Source organism: Propithecus coquereli, unplaced genomic scaffold (genome assembly GCF_000956105.1).
Source record: "Propithecus coquereli isolate 6110/MARCELLA unplaced genomic scaffold, Pcoq_1.0 Scaffold91, whole genome shotgun sequence".
In the NCBI taxonomy this organism is placed as follows: domain Eukaryota; kingdom Metazoa; phylum Chordata; class Mammalia; order Primates; family Indriidae; genus Propithecus; species Propithecus coquereli.
In genome coordinates this window covers 5,148,143-5,165,750 of record NW_012155396.1, presented here as the reverse complement: position 1 = coordinate 5,165,750, position 17,608 = coordinate 5,148,143, and the positions used below count along the sequence as shown (strand labels likewise).

The following is a 17,608-nucleotide window of genomic DNA, read 5'->3' as shown; positions in this document are numbered from 1 at the left end:
CCTCCCAGAGTGCTAGGATTACAGGCGTGAGCCACTGCGCCCGGCCTGCCTGTTCTTTATGATATCCCCTCCTCCTTAAAAAAAAATCTTTCAGTAGTTGCTCATCACAGATGTTAATAAAATCATGGTCTGGCCACTGTCTACAATTTAGCCTTCTATCCTATGACTCTCCCCACAGGCACACTGTATCCAGCCCTGTGAAACTATGTAGAATTCCCTAGGTGTACCATCCTTTGGCCCTTAGCCTTTATACTCTGTTTTTGGTCTTTCAAATTCAGCTTAGACCTGACTACCTCTGAGAGAAACCTTTCCTGAGAACCCCTGTACCCTAATCAATTCTAGCTTAATGTCAAGAAGCTTTTGGCAAGAAAAAAAAGAAGAAAGAAAGGAAGGAAGGAAGGAAGGAAAGAAAGAAAGGGAGGAGGAAAGGAGGAGGGATGGAGATGGAAGACTGGACGAAGAAAAAGTAATGAAATGGCTTAAACAGTAAGGAAATGTACATATCTCATAACAAAAAGTGCCAAGGTAGGATCACTCCAGGGTTGGTTAATTTATTGGCTTAGTGATATCACTGAAGACCTAGTTCTTACAAGAAGCATGTCTTTTTATTCTAAAACTAATTTCTTCCAAGGTTGCATGATGGCAGCAGTTTAGAGTCATGTGCAACCACCATTCAGCAAAAAAATGGAAGCCTCCTTCCTATAGTCACAGAATCCCCCAGGAGACTTCCTCTTCATTGGCTGTGACTGGGTCACATGCCCCTTCCTACATGGGTCACTGCTAAGAGGAATGCTGTTGTTGCGATTGGTGGAAACAAATGAGGCATTACCCCTGTGGGAAAGTCAGATACTAACCAAAATATGAAGAAAGGCAGAGCAGTGGGGATAGCTTCAGGGTGAACAGCCAGAAGTATCTGCTATATCCTTCTTGCAAACTCCCATAATAAACTCTATTTACTTTTGTGATAATACTTATTACACTGTTATGTCATTGCTTGTCTACCTTCCGTATTAGACTGTGAGTAACTTAAGGGTGTTGAATGTGTCTTCCATCTTTGTAGCCTAAGGAGCTGCATTATAGTGGCTGTTGAGCAACTGGATGTTAATTTGAGGCTGAGGAAAGACCACTGAGTCAAGTGGCTCCCTACTATTTAGATGATCAGGTTAGGATGATGTGTTCTCCTTTCATTTTTCTTGTGAAATCTTTCACTTCCAAATATATTTTCATTCTTTATTGAAGCTGATTCAATGTGGTTTCTACTTATCATTGGAGGCCTGATAGATTGACCTCCTTCGGAAGTGACTCAGCAAGGCTTACCTGCACTCACCATTTGCATTTGCAACCAGTGTACCAAATAACCAATCGATGAATTGGGTAACACCAAATATAATTGTAGTGTATAATCAATTAATTTCGACACTAGTTGGTTTTCAGACAGATTCCTTTTTCTCCAACTTAAGTATAACTAGTGTACTTCCTAATTTTACACTTTGTACACTCTAATGCCCAGTTTTGCTTTACTTCATAATGTAAGCCTTTTTGTATCTCTCATGTAAACTTTAGGAACATGGCATTTTTTCATTCTAAGCTCACAATGGGTTATCCCTAACTTGGTAGTTGTTATAAAATGCTGGTTCTTTAAGCCCTATTACCTATTCAGGCCTCTTGTCTCCAGTAACTCTGTTTTTGTTCTTTTTCTTTACTTTTTCTTAAGGTAGCAATTTCAAACATACACAAAAACACAGAGAATAGCATATAGTGAAACCCCATCTGTCATTACCCAATTTAAACAATTAGCAACTTACAGCCAGTCTTTTCTTCTGTATTCCTAATACCTCCCTGCCCCTCTGCATTGTTCTGAAGCTCAATCCCAGATCTCATACCATTTCATCTGTAAATATTTCAGGATATAGAAGATACGGACTCTGCTTTTTCCTTTTATTTAATTTTTTAAAAATTCAAGATAGGGTCTTACTGTGTTGCCTAGGCCAGCCTTGAGCTCCTGGGCTCAAGCAATCCTCTTGCCTAAGCTTCCCAAGTAGCTGGGACCACAGGCACTCACTGCCATGCCTGTTTTCTGCTACTTAAACATAATCACAGTAGTATCATTACAGTCCCATCAAAACGAAAACCAGTAATTTCTTAATATCATCAAATATATCTCATCAATTTTATATTTCCCCAATTGTTCTATACATGTTTTTTACTTTTTACAATTTGCGTCAATATAATTGTTCAGTTTACTTTTTCCACAGATCGATTTGGGATGTTGCCATTGGATGAGCCTGCTATTCTTGTTAGTGAATTCCTAGATCGATTTCAAAGCCTTTGTCACTTGGACCTCCAGCTTCCTTCCCTGAGGCCAGAGGACTTGAAAACCATGATGAGTTTTACCTGGCTAGGCTGCAGTGGCCTCCAGTTGTCACCTGCATTTATACACAAAGCATTTCTTTCAATGACAAGAGGATACAGTTGTTCGGAAGAGAATGTCCTGTCTGTCTCAGCTGACCTTTTCAATCTCTGCCAGAAAGGTGACTTTTGAGCATTCCATTTAAATGTGTAGGTATGGTTCTTTAAATGGCATGAATTCATTTTTTTAAGAATATAAGTGGACAGTTTATTTGGGCCAATTTTTAGGACTGGAAACCAGGAGCATAGATTCAAGTTGCCCTGAATATATGTTCCCCATAAACTTAATTTTATCTTGATTTATTACGTAAACTGTGTAATAGAATATACTGCAGTGTGACTATATATGGTTTATTGCATACCATTTTCCAAAGAAAGTGCTAGAGGACAAGTGATAAACTCCTTTCTCTTCGTGAATAGCAATGTTGAAATTCCCTACCCCATTCTGTACTCTGAAACTGAATATTTCAAGGCCAAGGTGGTAGGATTGCTTGAGACCAGGAGTTCAAGACCAGGCTGGGCAATATAGTGAGATCCCCATCTCTGCAAAAAAAATAAACAAAATTAGCCAGGTGTGGTGACACGTACCTGTAGTGCCCAGCTACTCAGAAGGCTCAGGCAGAAGGATCACTTGAGCCCAGGAGTTTGAAGTTGCAGTGAGCTATGATCATAGTACTGCACTTCAGTCGAGGTGACAGAGCAAGACCCTGTCTCTAAAAAACAAACAAATTTAAAATGTTAAAAAGACAAAAATAAGTAAATGTCACCCTGTCCCTAGCCAAGGCAATTTTTTTCACCCTGTCATAGTTCTTTATTTTTCTTAGAACAAAAATAAAGACTGGCAAGCTCTTGTTGTTCAGGCCAAGACATAAGCAATAATCTGTTCTTGTTATTTGGGTTTGAAGTTTACAGGTTTCAGAGAAAATCTGCAACTAGTAAATCAAGAACAATTTAGTGCTAAGAAAAGATTTGGTAGTTCCAGGAAAACTGCCACCTTGCTCAATCAGCAGATCTAGGGTAATTCAGAAAGCTGCTCTGTGATACCTTAGCCCTGTCCTAGAAGTGTCTTCTCTATAAAGAGAATTGTCTTCATTTTTATAATTTATTTCCTGATTTTGGCTAGTACCATCTAGGTACATTATCATGTATGATTTTTCTTTTTATGGTGATTGACACTTGAAGTGTTTTACTTGGTTCCCTTGTAGTGCTTGACAGAAGACAAGATCAGTCTTCTCCTACACCTGCTTGAAGATGAACTTGATCACTGCACTGATGAAAGAAAAACTACAAGCAAATTAGGCTCAGACATCCAAGTCCACGTCACTGCCTGTATCCTCTCTGTGTGTGGCTGGGCGTGTAGGTTAGTCAGTAGATTTTGTCTGGGGAACATGAACTGTGACCACAATATTACACTCATATATCAGTCACTAATAGTATTTGGAAGTCACATGGTGTTTCCTGGGAGAAAAACAGAAACAAAGAGAAACCTGGGAGGTGGGAATGGTGGGGGTTAGGGGTGGATAATAAGAATTAGTAACTAGGCCAGAATTAGAACTCAGTAATCCTCGGTTTTCACAACCAAACTTTGTTTCTGATAATGTCACTTCCCAGCTGGAAATTTGTGTTCCTATAAACAGTAAAGCTTCTCTCTAAAAATAGAAAATAAGCTCCTTTCTATTTTTAGAAAGGAAGAAAAATCAGCTTAATTGATAAAAACTACCAAAGGAAGCACCAGCTTGGAGTCCTCTAGGCCCCCATATTGGTATTTCCATCCAGCTGCTCAATTTGGCGTAGACGCCCTCAGAGATAGAAGACTCTTAGAAACAATCTTGATTTATTTTCAAGATGCTTTCTTTGGTAGATTAAGGAATATTTTTAAAGTGTTGTTAAAAGGAAAACATTTTAGAGGGACAGGAGAAATATATAAAACATACCTTGAAAATAATCTTGCCTTAGAGAGCATACCAAGACCTCTAGATCTTTCTATAGGAAATACGTAAGAGATGATGAAGCTGGGGTCCTGAGATCAAAGGCCAGGGAATCTGAGAGAACATGGTTCCCAGTCCACTGGACTGTTTCAGAAATTTGATAAGATAAAGCATGCTCACGAATCATTACATTTAGTCATTTGGAAATGTTACCTTTTGAGAAAACTCTTTTCTTTTTCATTCCTACCTAGTTCTTCTTTGGAACCCATGCAGCTCTCCCTGATAGCATGTTCACAGTGCATGAGGAAGGTGGGACTCTGGGGCTTCCAGCAGATTGAATCGTCCATGACTGACCTGGATGTCTGCTTTGGCCTGACTAGCTCCCCCATCCCAGGCCTTGAAGGGCGGCCAGAGCGCTTCCCCCTGGTGCCTGAATCCCCTCGGAGGATGATGACCCGGAGTCAAGATGCTACTTTTTCCCCAGGTGCAGAACAGGTATGGACTTAGACTGTTTGGGGTGGACTTTTTCACGGCATTCTTGACAGGTGGTGTCAGTGGAGAGCTGGAAATTAATTTATGTGATGAGTAGGCTTCACCTCCCACCACATTGATCAGAATACCACATGGTATTTCTGTTCACCAGTGGAAAAGCTAAACTCATAAAAATGCAGCACAGAAATCTAAATTCTTCAAAAAGTTTTATTATAGGCAGTTCAGAAACTATTCTTATAATTGAAAGTATACAATGTTAGCTTTTGCATGTTTTAGAAATACTTCTGACCATAATCACTAATATCATTTGTGTACTTCTGTCATCTTCCCTTTCCTTCAGGCCGAAAAGAGCCCAGGTCCCATTGTCTCCCGTACTCGGAGCTGGGATTCTTCCAGTCCTGTTGACCGTCCTGAGCCAGAGGCTGCTAGCCCCACTACTAGAACCCGCCCAGTGACCCGAAGTATGGGAACAGGAGACACCACTGGCCTCGAAGTACCATCCAGCCCTGTGCGGAGAGCCAAACGAGCTCGCCTCTGCTCTTCGAGCAGCTCGGTGAGTCCACCTTTGCACGTAGAAGTGGCTGAGCACAAACAGCATGCTGTGCCCTCACTGTGCTGCAGGAGAAGCAGGCACAAGCGCTTCCTCGGTCCTGTGGCTAAAAGTAGACCATCTGAGTAAATTTAAAGATGGGACAGTTGGGTGACCAGGTGACCAAAGGGAAAAAATATAAGGATTTTATCATTTGTTCCTTTGGGGGTGGGTTCTGGAAAGGTAAAAAACATTTCAGGTAAATGGGACAGTGGTGAGGTGGGGGCACAAACCTAATAAGGTGCAGTTTGTTTACCACAAAAAGAGTGAAAGAATGAAGAAAATGAAAGGCACACATATAGGCTGAATTTAAAGGAGAACATAAAATCTAGAAGTGTGGGCACTTGTGATATTCTGGGCTTGATAACTAATAGCAATACCTCCCGGGGCGGGAGGAGGGTGAATAAAAAAATATATATGTTTTTTTTAAAAAATACCTCCCAGAATTTACATGGCCTCTGCCTTTCATGAATGCTGTTTCCTTTCTTCCTTCCTCAGGACACATCTTCCCGAAGCTTCTTTGATCCCACCTCTCAGCATAGAGACTGGTGCCCTTGGGTGAATGGCACCCTTGGCGTAGAAACCAGGGAGAATGGTGGAGCGGAACCAGATGCCAGCTCCCCAGCAGAGCCGGGCTGGAAGGCAGTGCTGACCATCCTGTTGGCCCACAAACAGTCTAACCAGCCAGCTGAAACGGACTCCATGGTGAGATACTTACTGTTTATGGGATGAGGAGCAGAGGCTGGTCCTATAATTAGTACCCTGCCTGCCCTCAGCTTTCATAAGTCAAGTTAGGCTGATTCTGCGTTCATCCTAGAGAACAGGCCTGGAACTGGTTAAGTCTTCCTGCAGTTTAGCATATGGCGTAACATCAAACTCTGATAAATTCTTTGTTCTCCCAACTGAAGTGACTCAAAGTAGAAAGGGAATACATAAACAGAAAGAGATGAATAGGCAACTGCTCCTGCCTCATGTTGCGGAACAGCTGCTTTTTCCGTCAATTGCTGTCACTTGCATTTGGAGCCTGGCAAGTTAACTTAGCTCTTTGGAGCACTGTGCTCTGACACCTCATATTGGACATGTTGCCTTGTTCCACAGCCAAGACTGGTGCACTGGACCTCTGGTAGCCACCATGGCCGTGACTGCTGTGGGTTGCAAATGTGGGTGACAACTGAGAAAACAAGAAATTTCTGCTCTATGTAAAGGATGAAAAGTGATAGAGTAGGCATTAAGGAATCGTGAACACGGGGTTCTCTTTCCTCTGCTGGCTCGCTCCCAGATTTGCCTTGTAGCCTAGTATAAATATAACAACTTCTGATCTCTGCACCTTCCAAGGACAAAGCAGGTATTTACAGGCAGCATTCCCAGATTCATCGTTTTGTAGTGCCACAGGATTCCACTAGAGGGAACCATAGTGATGCTAAAAGTTTAAAAATGTACATTAGTGCCCTTAGTTAATATGAAGATGAAGGTTTTCTAGGTTTTCATAGAAAAAAGCCCTGCATTTTTCCAATTTAAAAACTTTTGAGAATACATAAAGCTGTTTGAAGACAAATGTTTAACCCACCTCTCAAGATGGAGAGATTAAATCTATCTTTGCACGTAAATTCTTTGCACCTAGATCTTCAGGAAAAGAGTGTGTTGGCAGTTTTTTAAGACTCCTCTCAGTCACTGTCATGCTAAAAGGAAAGTCCACAGGGTTTGGTTTGGTTTTGTTTTTTGTCGTGCAAAAAGTTGGCTTTGTAATTGGCTCTGCGTTCCAGGACGTTTAAGATCCTTTTTGGTCATTGTTTTTTAATCTTCCCTTAGCTGCTGTGACTAGAAGATATAAAGCTTAAAGAGGCTGTGGTAAAGGATCCTGATGTTAGAGAAGAGTTTATACTATTTTTCAACTGTTTCTTTCAACTTTGGCGCTATATTAACTAAATTCTCAAGCTTTAGTAGGAGCTCAAGCTTTTCCCTCCTGGAATGTTACTTTATTGAAACACTCATCCACAAAGAGGATAGGTTAAAAAAAACAAAAAACATTGAAAATGTCATCTTATATGAGGAACTACAGGTGTTTTTATGGATCATCTTGCGTCACTGAACCCTTTCTGCATGGAGTATTTGCTTTTTATTGTGACTCCAAAAAGCAGAGAGAACCAGGTGTTCTGATTCACTGATGAGAACTTTTACCTTGTAATGAATTGCCTTGTCTCCCTTTAATACCATTTCTCAGAATCTCAGAGCACTTCATAGGCATGATCAAGTGGCAATGAGATTCTTCCTATTATTAGCTCTGCTGGCAAAAACATAAAGCTGAGAAGGCCAAAGTCATAATTTAAACTCTTAGGGGTCATTCAGCTTCGTTTTATTCCTTGCCCTTGGATTATACTGTTAACCCCAGCTAGGTATCACATAAATGTGATTACTTATTCACAGGAAATAATGAACTAGGCCTAATTCAGCATCATGGATGAAAAACCAGTGCAAAATGTTTGCTGCACTAATGGTGGATCAGAAGTGTAATCCTCACATACAAAGATTAGGACATATACACATACTTGGAGGGAAGATATGAGCCGTGTTTTAGAGACTCAGAGTAGAAGTAGAAGACTGGCGTTTGTTTGTTTGTTTTGAGTCACCCCAGCTAGAGTGCAATGGCATCATCGAAGCTCACTGCAACCTCAAACTCCTGGGCTCAAGCAGTACTCCTGCCTCAGCCTCCCGAATAGCTGGGACTACAGGCATGCGCCACCATGCCTGCCTAGTTTTTCTATTTTTTTGTAGATATAGGGTCTCATTCTTGCTCAGGCTGGTCTCAAACTCCTGAGCTCAAGCGATCCTCCCACCTCAGCCTCCCAAACTGGCTAGGATTATAGTTGTGAGCCACCGTGCCCGGCCAAAGACTGACTTTTTGATCTTTAATCTGACTTTAGGTACACATTATGTATAGTACAAATATAAAATGATTTTTACTTAATCCTAGACATACCTAGATCATTGTGAGAGAAATGTATAGACCAAGCCATAAGGCTATTATCTGTCCTTTGTAAAAGAATTTAATCTCTAATAATAAGCTTTTATACTTACAGAGTCTCTCTGAGAAATCAAGGAAAGTATTCCGAATATTTCGGCAGTGGGAATCTTTATGCTCATCCTGAAAACATTCCAGCCCCTTGCTGCAGAGAACGTGAATGAGAGTGACTTTTTGAAAAATAATCCCTTTTTGGTCAGCTGATGCAAAATTTTTCTCCATTCTAGTTTAATCATAAGGAGCCCCTGCCATTGCCAAGGCAGTGAGTATCAATCCTCAGCATCTGACTGAGGGGAGCCCTGTTTCCATGCAAGGAAGTGGACAGGGTAAGGAACAGCAAGCCTGGCTCTATTGAAGGATGCAGGGTTGTGAGACTAGATGGAGGACCAAGGACCTGAACGCCCATTTCAGCGTCTTCACTGCGGGGCAATGCTCTGAGGACTCTTGTATCCCAGGAATATGACAGTATGGGTTAATAAAATATTTGCTAAGATTCTTAGTGTTGGAGAACTGTTTTCCCCTTTGCCTTGTGGGCTGAAGAAAACTTGAGTGGAACATTCAACGTTTGGTTTTCAGATTGGCTTCAAAGCCTAAAATTTATCTGTGATTTCAGTCAAAGAGGTATAATGTTTCTTAAACCAGAAGCAAGATGATTTTCATTATGTCACCAGGAGATGTCCTGGTGTGTTATAGTGAATGGTAGGCCGATAATTTTCTCCTCACTTTGATAATAACAGAGTAAAATAATATAACGGGGAGGAAGGCACTTCAGAAGAGACCCCTCTGCATGTGCCATCTAATATGTGGCTCCCCAGTGGGGCTCCCCCGACTCTTTCACTGCTCATGGGGACCATCAGTCTCTGGTGCAGAAGACTGACCCTGAACCTGACTCATCTAATAGCACTGCCCACTGATAAAGTGACCATGACCATGACCTGTTAACAGATAGAAAGTGACTGTTCTCTGATATTTTAGTAACTGTTGTTGGTTTGTTTTATAACTTTCTTTAAAATACTTCAATATAAAAGTATTTTAAAGAAAATAACAGACATCTTAATATTTCACCCATGTAATATTTTGTCTCTAACGAACAGAACTTTTTTCTACATATTACACCCAACAAAAATTAATAATCCCTGAATATCATCTAATACCCTGTCTATATTCAAAATTCATAATTGTTCCAAATATAGTCTTTTTTTTTTTTTTTTGAGACAGGGTCTTGCTCTGTTGCAGAGGCTTGAGTGTAGTGGTTTCATTATATCTCACTGCAACCTGAAACTCCTGGGCTTAAACCATCTGCTGCCTCAGGCTCCTGAGTAGCTGGGACTACACTCATGTGCCACCACACCTGGCTAATTTTTCTATTTTTTGTAGAGATGGGGTCTCACTCTTGGTTATGCTGGTTTCAAACTCCTGGCCTCAAGCGATCCTCCCACCTCAGCCTCCCAAAGTGCTAGGATTACAGGTGTGAGCCACTGCACTCGGCCCCAAATATGTTCTTTACATCTCATTTTCTAAACCAGGATCCCATTCAAGATCATGGGTTGCTTAACTCTCTTTGATCTAAAGGACAGTCCTTTTTTCTATGCAGATCAGATTTTAAATTAGTCATTTTTCAATTTTGATTTTTAAAAAGGATAAATAGTGTTGCTGTCCTAAATCAAGACTTTATCAATGGACTAGGCCAGGTAGAGGCTGCTTCTATGTTATTTTTCTAAGGATGCTTGCTTGCCTTTGGCAGTGGTAAATGGCTTGACTGTTCATGTCAGTGTCCAGGTCCCCCTTAGAGGAAAACGAATGGGCAGCTCTCTAATTGTTTATAGCAATAAGACTTCCAGCTCAGGGTGGGAAGCCTTTGCCAACTGGTGACTGAATGAGTTAGAAGTCTGTTGTTTAAAAGCTCTTAGCCTCTGGATCACAATTTCTTAAAGGAGTGATATAGAATCATTTATACAAGATATTCAAATGGACTCCAAGCCTAAGAGTCAGGTTATAATATTGTGGGTATTTTTTAAAGTCTTTCCATTATAATTTTTAATTTATACTCCCCCCAAAAAATATTTACATTTCTTTAAAATAGGCAAAACTCAGCTTTGTTTTTGTGGAATTTTTTTAAATCATAAATGGAAACAGATTGAGGTAGATTTGATGTAATTCCAGAAACATTAAGTCTCTTCCATGTGAGACACTGTGCAAGCCCTCATAGATGAATGACCACCTAGTTTCTACCTCCAAGAAGTTTATAGTCCAGACTAGAAGACACATTGGTATATAAATGTTGCAGAAGACAAAACGTGCTAAATGTTCTAGGACAAGTATGAAGAAGGAAGAAGTCAGTGCTCTTGTGTAACTGGAAAGAATTTCAAGGAAGATATAGATTTGAGCTGGACCTTGGAGATGAGTGGAAGATTTAGGCTCCATGAGAACAAGGACCTTGTCTGTCTTGTTTTTAATCCCAGCACTTGAAACAGTGTCTGACACATGGTAGACACTCAATAAAAATGAACAGTCAAGGCTGAGGGAACATTGTGATGAAAGGAGCAGAGTGCAGGATATGTCCCAGAAAGAACAGATATTCTGTTATGGCTAGAACTTTGCATTGAGTAGGAGAGAGGGGAAAGAAAAATGGAAGTTGGGCAAGATTGGAGTCCTGTGTGTTATACCAAAGAGTCTGGACTTGATTCTGTGGGGAAAGGGCAGCTCTTGAGGAATTTTTGAGCAGGGGAATGACATTCATACTTAGGAAGATAATTTGGGTGTCTCTGAATAGCCTGCATTAGGGGAGACAGGAAGGATGTAAGGGAGACGTGAGGGTGGTGGCCATGGCAGTCACAGCGGGGCATGATTCTGTAGAACTGTCAGTGATGACTTGTTGGTTTGGGCATGAGGAAGGGGAAGAATCAAAGATGACCTTGAGGTCGTGGCCTAACCCAGAGAGAGAACCTCAGATGGAGAAGGAAGACAAATAGTTTTACTTTTAACATACTGAGTTCAGTCATATATGAAGATATTTGTCTAGAAATGGTATTCTGGAGTTGAGAGGAGGATTCAGTGTGTTAAAGAAATCAAAGATCATTGTTTCAAATGCCCAGAAGCTATGGAGTTATGTAGAGTGACACTCTCAACCTTGTTGTCTTCTCACAAGAGATCTAAGTGCCGGGTAGTTCAAGTCTACCTGACAGTTTCTGGTGAATCTGCTACTAGCTGGAATGGGCATGCTTTCAAACAGTGGTAAGATGCTGTCAGATGGGGTTGAGCGCATGAGCTTCCTTTCCCAAAGCACCTGTTCTTCCACACAACAGGACACCCCTTCAACCCCAGGCTCTTACTTATTCGTTTTGTGGTTTGTGCCTGTAAGTTTTTAGTTTAGCCTTTCTAGGAACCCATTCTTTCTGATTTGATTCTTTGAGCTTTTTATTTTCTTTTGTTTGATCCCTTTGAAGAAAATAATTGCACAAAATTTCATTTTTGCTGCTTTACTATCCACAAAGGTAGCATTGTAAGTCAGCATTCTAAGGAATTTTTTCTGCTTATATTAGCCCCGTTGGGTAGTTTATGAGTATGGTGTGTAATCTCTGTGTTAATCTGTCTCCTGCTGGTAAACAGAACTTCAGCGCCTTCCTCTCTCTACCTCCCAGGTCAGCACCTTCTTTTGACGCCCTTGGTCCCAGTGATCAGGACAGGCGGTGGTATCTTGAAGATCCCCTGCTATTCCAGATTATTTGGACCCACTTACATGGCCAATCCTCCCAGCCTTCAGATTCTCCTTTCACTATTTTTCTCCACCAGGACTCTGTGTTTTGTTTTAACAAAGGTTGCATTTCCCATCCAAGTAGATTTTGTTTTTACCAAGAAGACTGAAGCTTAGAGACATTTAAATAACTAGCTCTTTCATATAGCTAGACTGGGGTAGAGCTGCATTTAAATCCATCTTTCCCAGCCTTCTTTTCTCTCCATTATAATACATTATAATACAGCTGGAAACATCTCTTAAGCACTGTGACTCTATGATTTTCCTTTCCCGAGCTCAAAGTTGAGATCTGCCTCTCACAGTAGAAAGGAGTATCTTGCAGCCACTCATGGGATACTAGTATCCAGAAAGGAGTCTTTTTCCTGGCTCCTTTTAGATTTTAGCCAACTTTAATAGACTTGGCAGGTGGAACATTCTCTCTGGGGGCTTTCTTCATTTCCTGATATGCTTAGACCACTTGTGGCTGCCTCAGAGCCGGCTTTTGAATCCCTTCCATCCTATTCCATCTTAGCAACAAAAACAGCTGCATGCACAGCTTGACCAATGACAAAAGTGCAAACACTTCCTCCTCAGTTTTCCTTTCTATTTTTAGTTTTATTCTTATTCTGGGGTTTCTTTGGCTTTATATAGTTACTATGTGGGTCAGTTGACCCGTGCCCTCAGAAGTGAATGCTGCATTTGAGCCCTTTAATTAGAGACCATTCATTCTGTCTTTATCCCGAGCTCTTTTCTCTCTTTGCTCCTTGGCTATGGTTGTGGTGGTTATTGTTTTTCTTTCCACAGTCCTCTCTGGTTGAATTGACTGTTGTGTAGCCAAAGCCAATTAGGAAGAGAGGAAAAGAGGAACATACAAAGGCCTCTGGGTAGGACAGTTGGTCATGGAGATTTCGTTGTTTATCCAAAGATTCAAAAGTTCAGATCATTCCAATAATATACTTTTCAGCTTTCTGACTCACTTCTGTCAGCTACCTGTCGATATCCCAGTTGGCAGACATGGAGGAAAATTGACTGATTGTTTCCCATAGTGGGTCAGTAAGAGCCCTCAAGGGGATGGAAGTAGGAACATAACATGTGAGGCCTGGAAGGGACTCAAGATTCACCTCCAAGGCCCTCATCGTTCTCATGAGGGAACCAAGATCACAGAGAGAAGAAAATCCTTTTTGGCCTCTGCCCTTTTCCCAGCCAGTCGTGCCCAACCTAACTTGAACCAAAAGAGGAGAAGGAAACCCGCATGAGAATACTGGGTGGCAGCGTGGGTTTCCAGCCATTTGGAAGTGATAACAAAGCAAAGACTGCAGCTGGGGTCTGCCTCCTAGTGAGATGTGAGAGGGAGGAGAGATGGGACCAGTTCTGAGCAGGAGAACTCCTGAAAATTGATTTTACTACTATTATAAACAGCTATCATTGCGTGTGTGGGCTATTTGCCAAGCACTGGTCTAAGCACTTTACATATTTTATCTAATCTAAGCCTCATTGCAATCCTATGAGATAGGAACAATTATCCCTTTTTTACAAATGAGGAAGCTAAAGCATAAGTTAATTACTTTGCTCAGTGTTGCACAGCCGGGAAGTGAGGGCCGTGATTCAAATTCAGTCCGTCTACCTCCAAAGCCAGTGCTCCTAACACCCTCCCGTCTGCCTCCCAACCAAAGGTATTCGAAAGAGGAAAAAGTATATGCGTGATGATGTTTAATACACTGTTACTTGTAATAAATTGAAAGTAACCTAAACATTTAACAATTGATTAAGTATAGAGTATAAATTGGTGGAATATAATTCAAACCATTAAAATGATCGTTAAAATGATTATATAGCAGTGTGGGAAGTTGTGATTTTTTTACAGTTTAACCATGGAAAACAATTAAACATCAAAACAATTTAAACATGACTAGAACGAAATCTGAGAAAATGAAAAGTCTATTTATTATTAAAATGGGGATATATCATTTTCTCTGGACTTTTTATTGTTATGCTACTGTTTATGCAATGGCTTTAAAAAATCGTCTTCTTAATCTTTGTAATTCTATAAACAGTAATCTGTGGCCTAGCAAAGATTTCTGTTAACTTTCTGCTTCCTCCTTCTCCAATATGTTAAGATTTTATATATTTTATTGTTTTTCCTGTTCCTTTTGTATGTCTATGATATAGGTAGGTGTGAAACAATAGAAAAGTAATACAATAAGTGACAATTTTAAAGATAGAGTGATAATAAAGTTTTAGCTTGAAACTTGCTAAATAATATATTGACAAGTTTTGGTAAATGTTGTATATGCAAACAATTGAAAAGAGTCTTTGTAGCTTGCTAGCTCGTACTGGTGAGTGGGTATTCATTTTCACAGATTACAGACCAGTCAGGGAAGTTACCCATTCTAAATCATGTAGTCAGAATACAGCATACAATTGTTATTTGCCAATTAAAAATAAAATGAAACTTTATAAAAAAGAACAGAACCTTTCCTACCTTCCTTACAAGTCACTTTCAGTCCCCCTTTACTCCAGAGTGGAATCTCGTTAATCCTTTTCTGAGCTGAGTCTCTTCATAGCTGTTAAAAAGGAGATGGCCACACACCCATGTTCACTGCAGCACTATTCACAAGCAGCTAAGATGTGGACGCAACCTAAGTGTCCATCGACAGATGAACAGATAAAGAAAATGTGGCAGAAATATGCAATGGAATATTATTCAGCCTTTAAAAAGAAGGAAATCCTGCCATGCCCTTAAACATGAATATGTATCTTGAGGACATTCTGCTAAGTGAAATAAACCAGTCACAAAAAAAAGACAAATACCGCATGATTCCACTTATATGAGGTATCTAAAGTAATCCAACTCAGAAAGTAGAGTGTGGTTCCCAGGGGCTGCGGGGTAGGAAGACATAGGGAGAAGCTGTTGAACGGGTATAGAGTTTTAGTTTTGTGAGATGAAAAATTTTAGAGATCTGTTACACAACAATATGCATATAGTTAACACTGCTGAATTGTACACTTAAAAATGGCCAAGGTGGGCCGGGCGCGGTGGCTCACACCTGTAATCCTAGCTCTCTGGGAGGCCAAGGCGGGCCGATTGTTTGAGCTCAGGAGTTCGAAACCAGCCTGAGCAAGAGCGAGACCCCGTCTCTACTAAAATTAGAAAGAAATTAATTGGACAACTAAAAATATATAGAAAAATTAGCCGGGCATGGTGGCGCATGCCTGTAGTCCCAGCTACTCGGGAGGCTGAGGCAGGAGGATCACTTGAGCCCAGGAGTTTGAGGTTGCTGTGAGCTAGGCTGACACCACGGCACTCACTCTAGCCTGGGCAAAAGAGTCAGACTCTGTCTCGAAAAAAAAAAAAAATAGCTAAGGTGGCAAATTTCGTTATGTGTTTTTCAACACACACACAAAAAGGAAAGAAATGGCCATTTCTATCACCACCAACCTTTTTTACATATAGAATAAAACCATCACTTAAATTCCATCCCCTAATCCTTTCCAGTCTAGGTTTGGGCAGCATCATTCATCATCCTTTTTCCTTCTGTTGACATGTTTAATTACATCTTTGCTCTGAGACCATCCAGCTGTGTCATGGTCTTGGTCTTTCATGAGTTTAAGTTACTCCTTCTCTAACATAGGAAGAAAATGGCTGTGAATCCACAAGTGAGACCTTTCTTCTGTAAGTCCAGAGAAATTATTAATAGATGTCAAGAGAAATGCGCAGGTTGGGTGAGGTGGTTCACACCTGTAATCCCAGCGTTTTGGGAGGCCAAAGTGGGAGGACTGCTTGAGGCCAGGAGTTCAAGATGAGCCGAGGAAACATAGACCCAACTGCTACAAAAAAATTAATAAATAGCTGGGCATGGTGGCACGTGCCTGTAGTCCCGTCCCAGCTACCCAAGAGGCTGGGGTGGGAGGATCACTTGAGCCTAGGCATTTGAGGTTATAGTGAGCTATGATTGCGCTATTGTACTCCAGCCTGGGCGACAGAGCGAGACCCTCTCTATAAAAACATAAAAATGTGACTTGGCCAGGCATGGTGGCTCAAGCCTGTAATCCTAGCACTTTGGGAGGCCAGGGTGGGAGGATAGCTTAAGGCGAGGAGTTCGAGACCAGCCTGAGAGAGAGTGAGACCCCATCTCTACAAAAAAAAAGAAAAATTAACTGGGTGTCGTGGTGTGTGCCTGTAGTCCCAGCTACTTGGGAGGCTGAGGCAGGAGGATCACCTGAGCCCAGGAGTGTGAGATTGCAATGAGCTATGTTGACACTACTGCACTCTATCCCAGCAAGAGTGAGACCCTGTCATCACAAAAAAAAAAGTGACTTATCACATAGTAAGTGACTAGAAAATCTCCTCTCCTTAAAGATCATGCCATCTCCTAAGTCTCCAACATCTAGGGTAAGTCATTGCAGCCAACTTGAGATTCAAGGTCAGGTATGCGGCCTTAATGCCAAGCAGGAATGCTAGCAGTACCCACCAACGCCACTAGATGCCCCCAGTGTTCCACATTAACTTCCTTACCGAGCTTGACTTGCAGAGACAAGACATTCATCATTCTTTGTCCTGGTTTTGTTACAGGTTACAGGGGTTACTCTCCTAACGCCACTTAAGCTCCTTGAGGCTGAAGCTGCCTGGTTACTACCATAGGCTTGTCCAGAAAGAAAAACTGAAAGCATGGAGATTGTCAGTAGGGAGAGAGAGAAATGGAGAGAATGGATAGTTATTGAGGAGCTTGATAAGGGAAAAAAAAAAAAAACTCTCTAAATTTAAGGTCAAGGTTAGGACCCTGCATCCAGGAATAGACACGCTAGTAGCAAGGATAAAAACCAGGTTGATCAGGAAGTCAGCCAAAAAGGAATCCTAGGGGAAGATGAGCCATTGGCAGCCACATCAGCACGTGAGAAAAGCACAGAGGCAGCCCTCCCAAGGTGGCATCCTTGTACCCGGCCTCGGCACTGGCACTTGGGGCTGGGTCATCCCAGGGCCAACCCACAAAGTTAGGCAAGCCACTAATGAAGCTTTGAGGACATCCTCATAGGGGCATGAGTGATGTGTCATCATGGCCACAGTGCAGCTCAGACCCAGGAGATGACCCTTGGCCTGTGAGGATTCCAAAGTCTGTGACTAACACCAATTAACCCTGACTCATTGTAGCTCTGAGCACAAAAAGGTCATTATCTCCACTGGATCGAGTGGGGAAACTGAGGTGTAGAGTGGGGAAGCGGCTTTGCTCCATTAGTCAGTGGAACCAGGTCACGAGTTCATCACGGCCCTTCTCAAATGCCCATGAAGCTGCCCTTGATAATCAGGAGTAAACACTTCCACTAGGGCAGGGCAGGCGGGGAGGAGGCCCTTTCCTCCGTGCTGTTTGCACGTGGGCTAGAGCCAGAGAACTGAAAACTCAGAGTTGCAAAGACTACTTGGCCTGACCCCCCAAGTCCAC

The 17,608-nt window shown here is 41.6% G+C and overlaps 1 protein-coding gene and 1 pseudogene across 1 annotated transcript in view; one reads left to right on the top strand and one right to left on the bottom strand.

The window, feature by feature from the left end:
- The window catches only part of LOC105826709, a 7,035-nt pseudogene extending 4,967 nt beyond the window's left edge, over positions 1-2,068 (bottom strand).
- Positions 1-8,930, top strand: part of ZC3HC1 (zinc finger, C3HC-type containing 1) — a 36,878-nt gene extending 27,948 nt beyond the window's left edge. The window contains exons 5-10 of the mRNA XM_012664800.1: positions 2,256-2,383; positions 3,615-3,769; positions 4,589-4,832; positions 5,170-5,382; positions 5,917-6,123; positions 8,496-8,930. Coding sequence (XP_012520254.1) covers positions 2,256-2,383; positions 3,615-3,769; positions 4,589-4,832; positions 5,170-5,382; positions 5,917-6,123; positions 8,496-8,564 — 1,016 coding nt within the window. The 3' untranslated portion in view covers positions 8,565-8,930. The remainder of the gene's footprint in view (positions 1-2,255; positions 2,384-3,614; positions 3,770-4,588; positions 4,833-5,169; positions 5,383-5,916; positions 6,124-8,495) is intronic.
- The last annotated feature ends 8,678 nt before the right edge of the window (positions 8,931-17,608 follow it).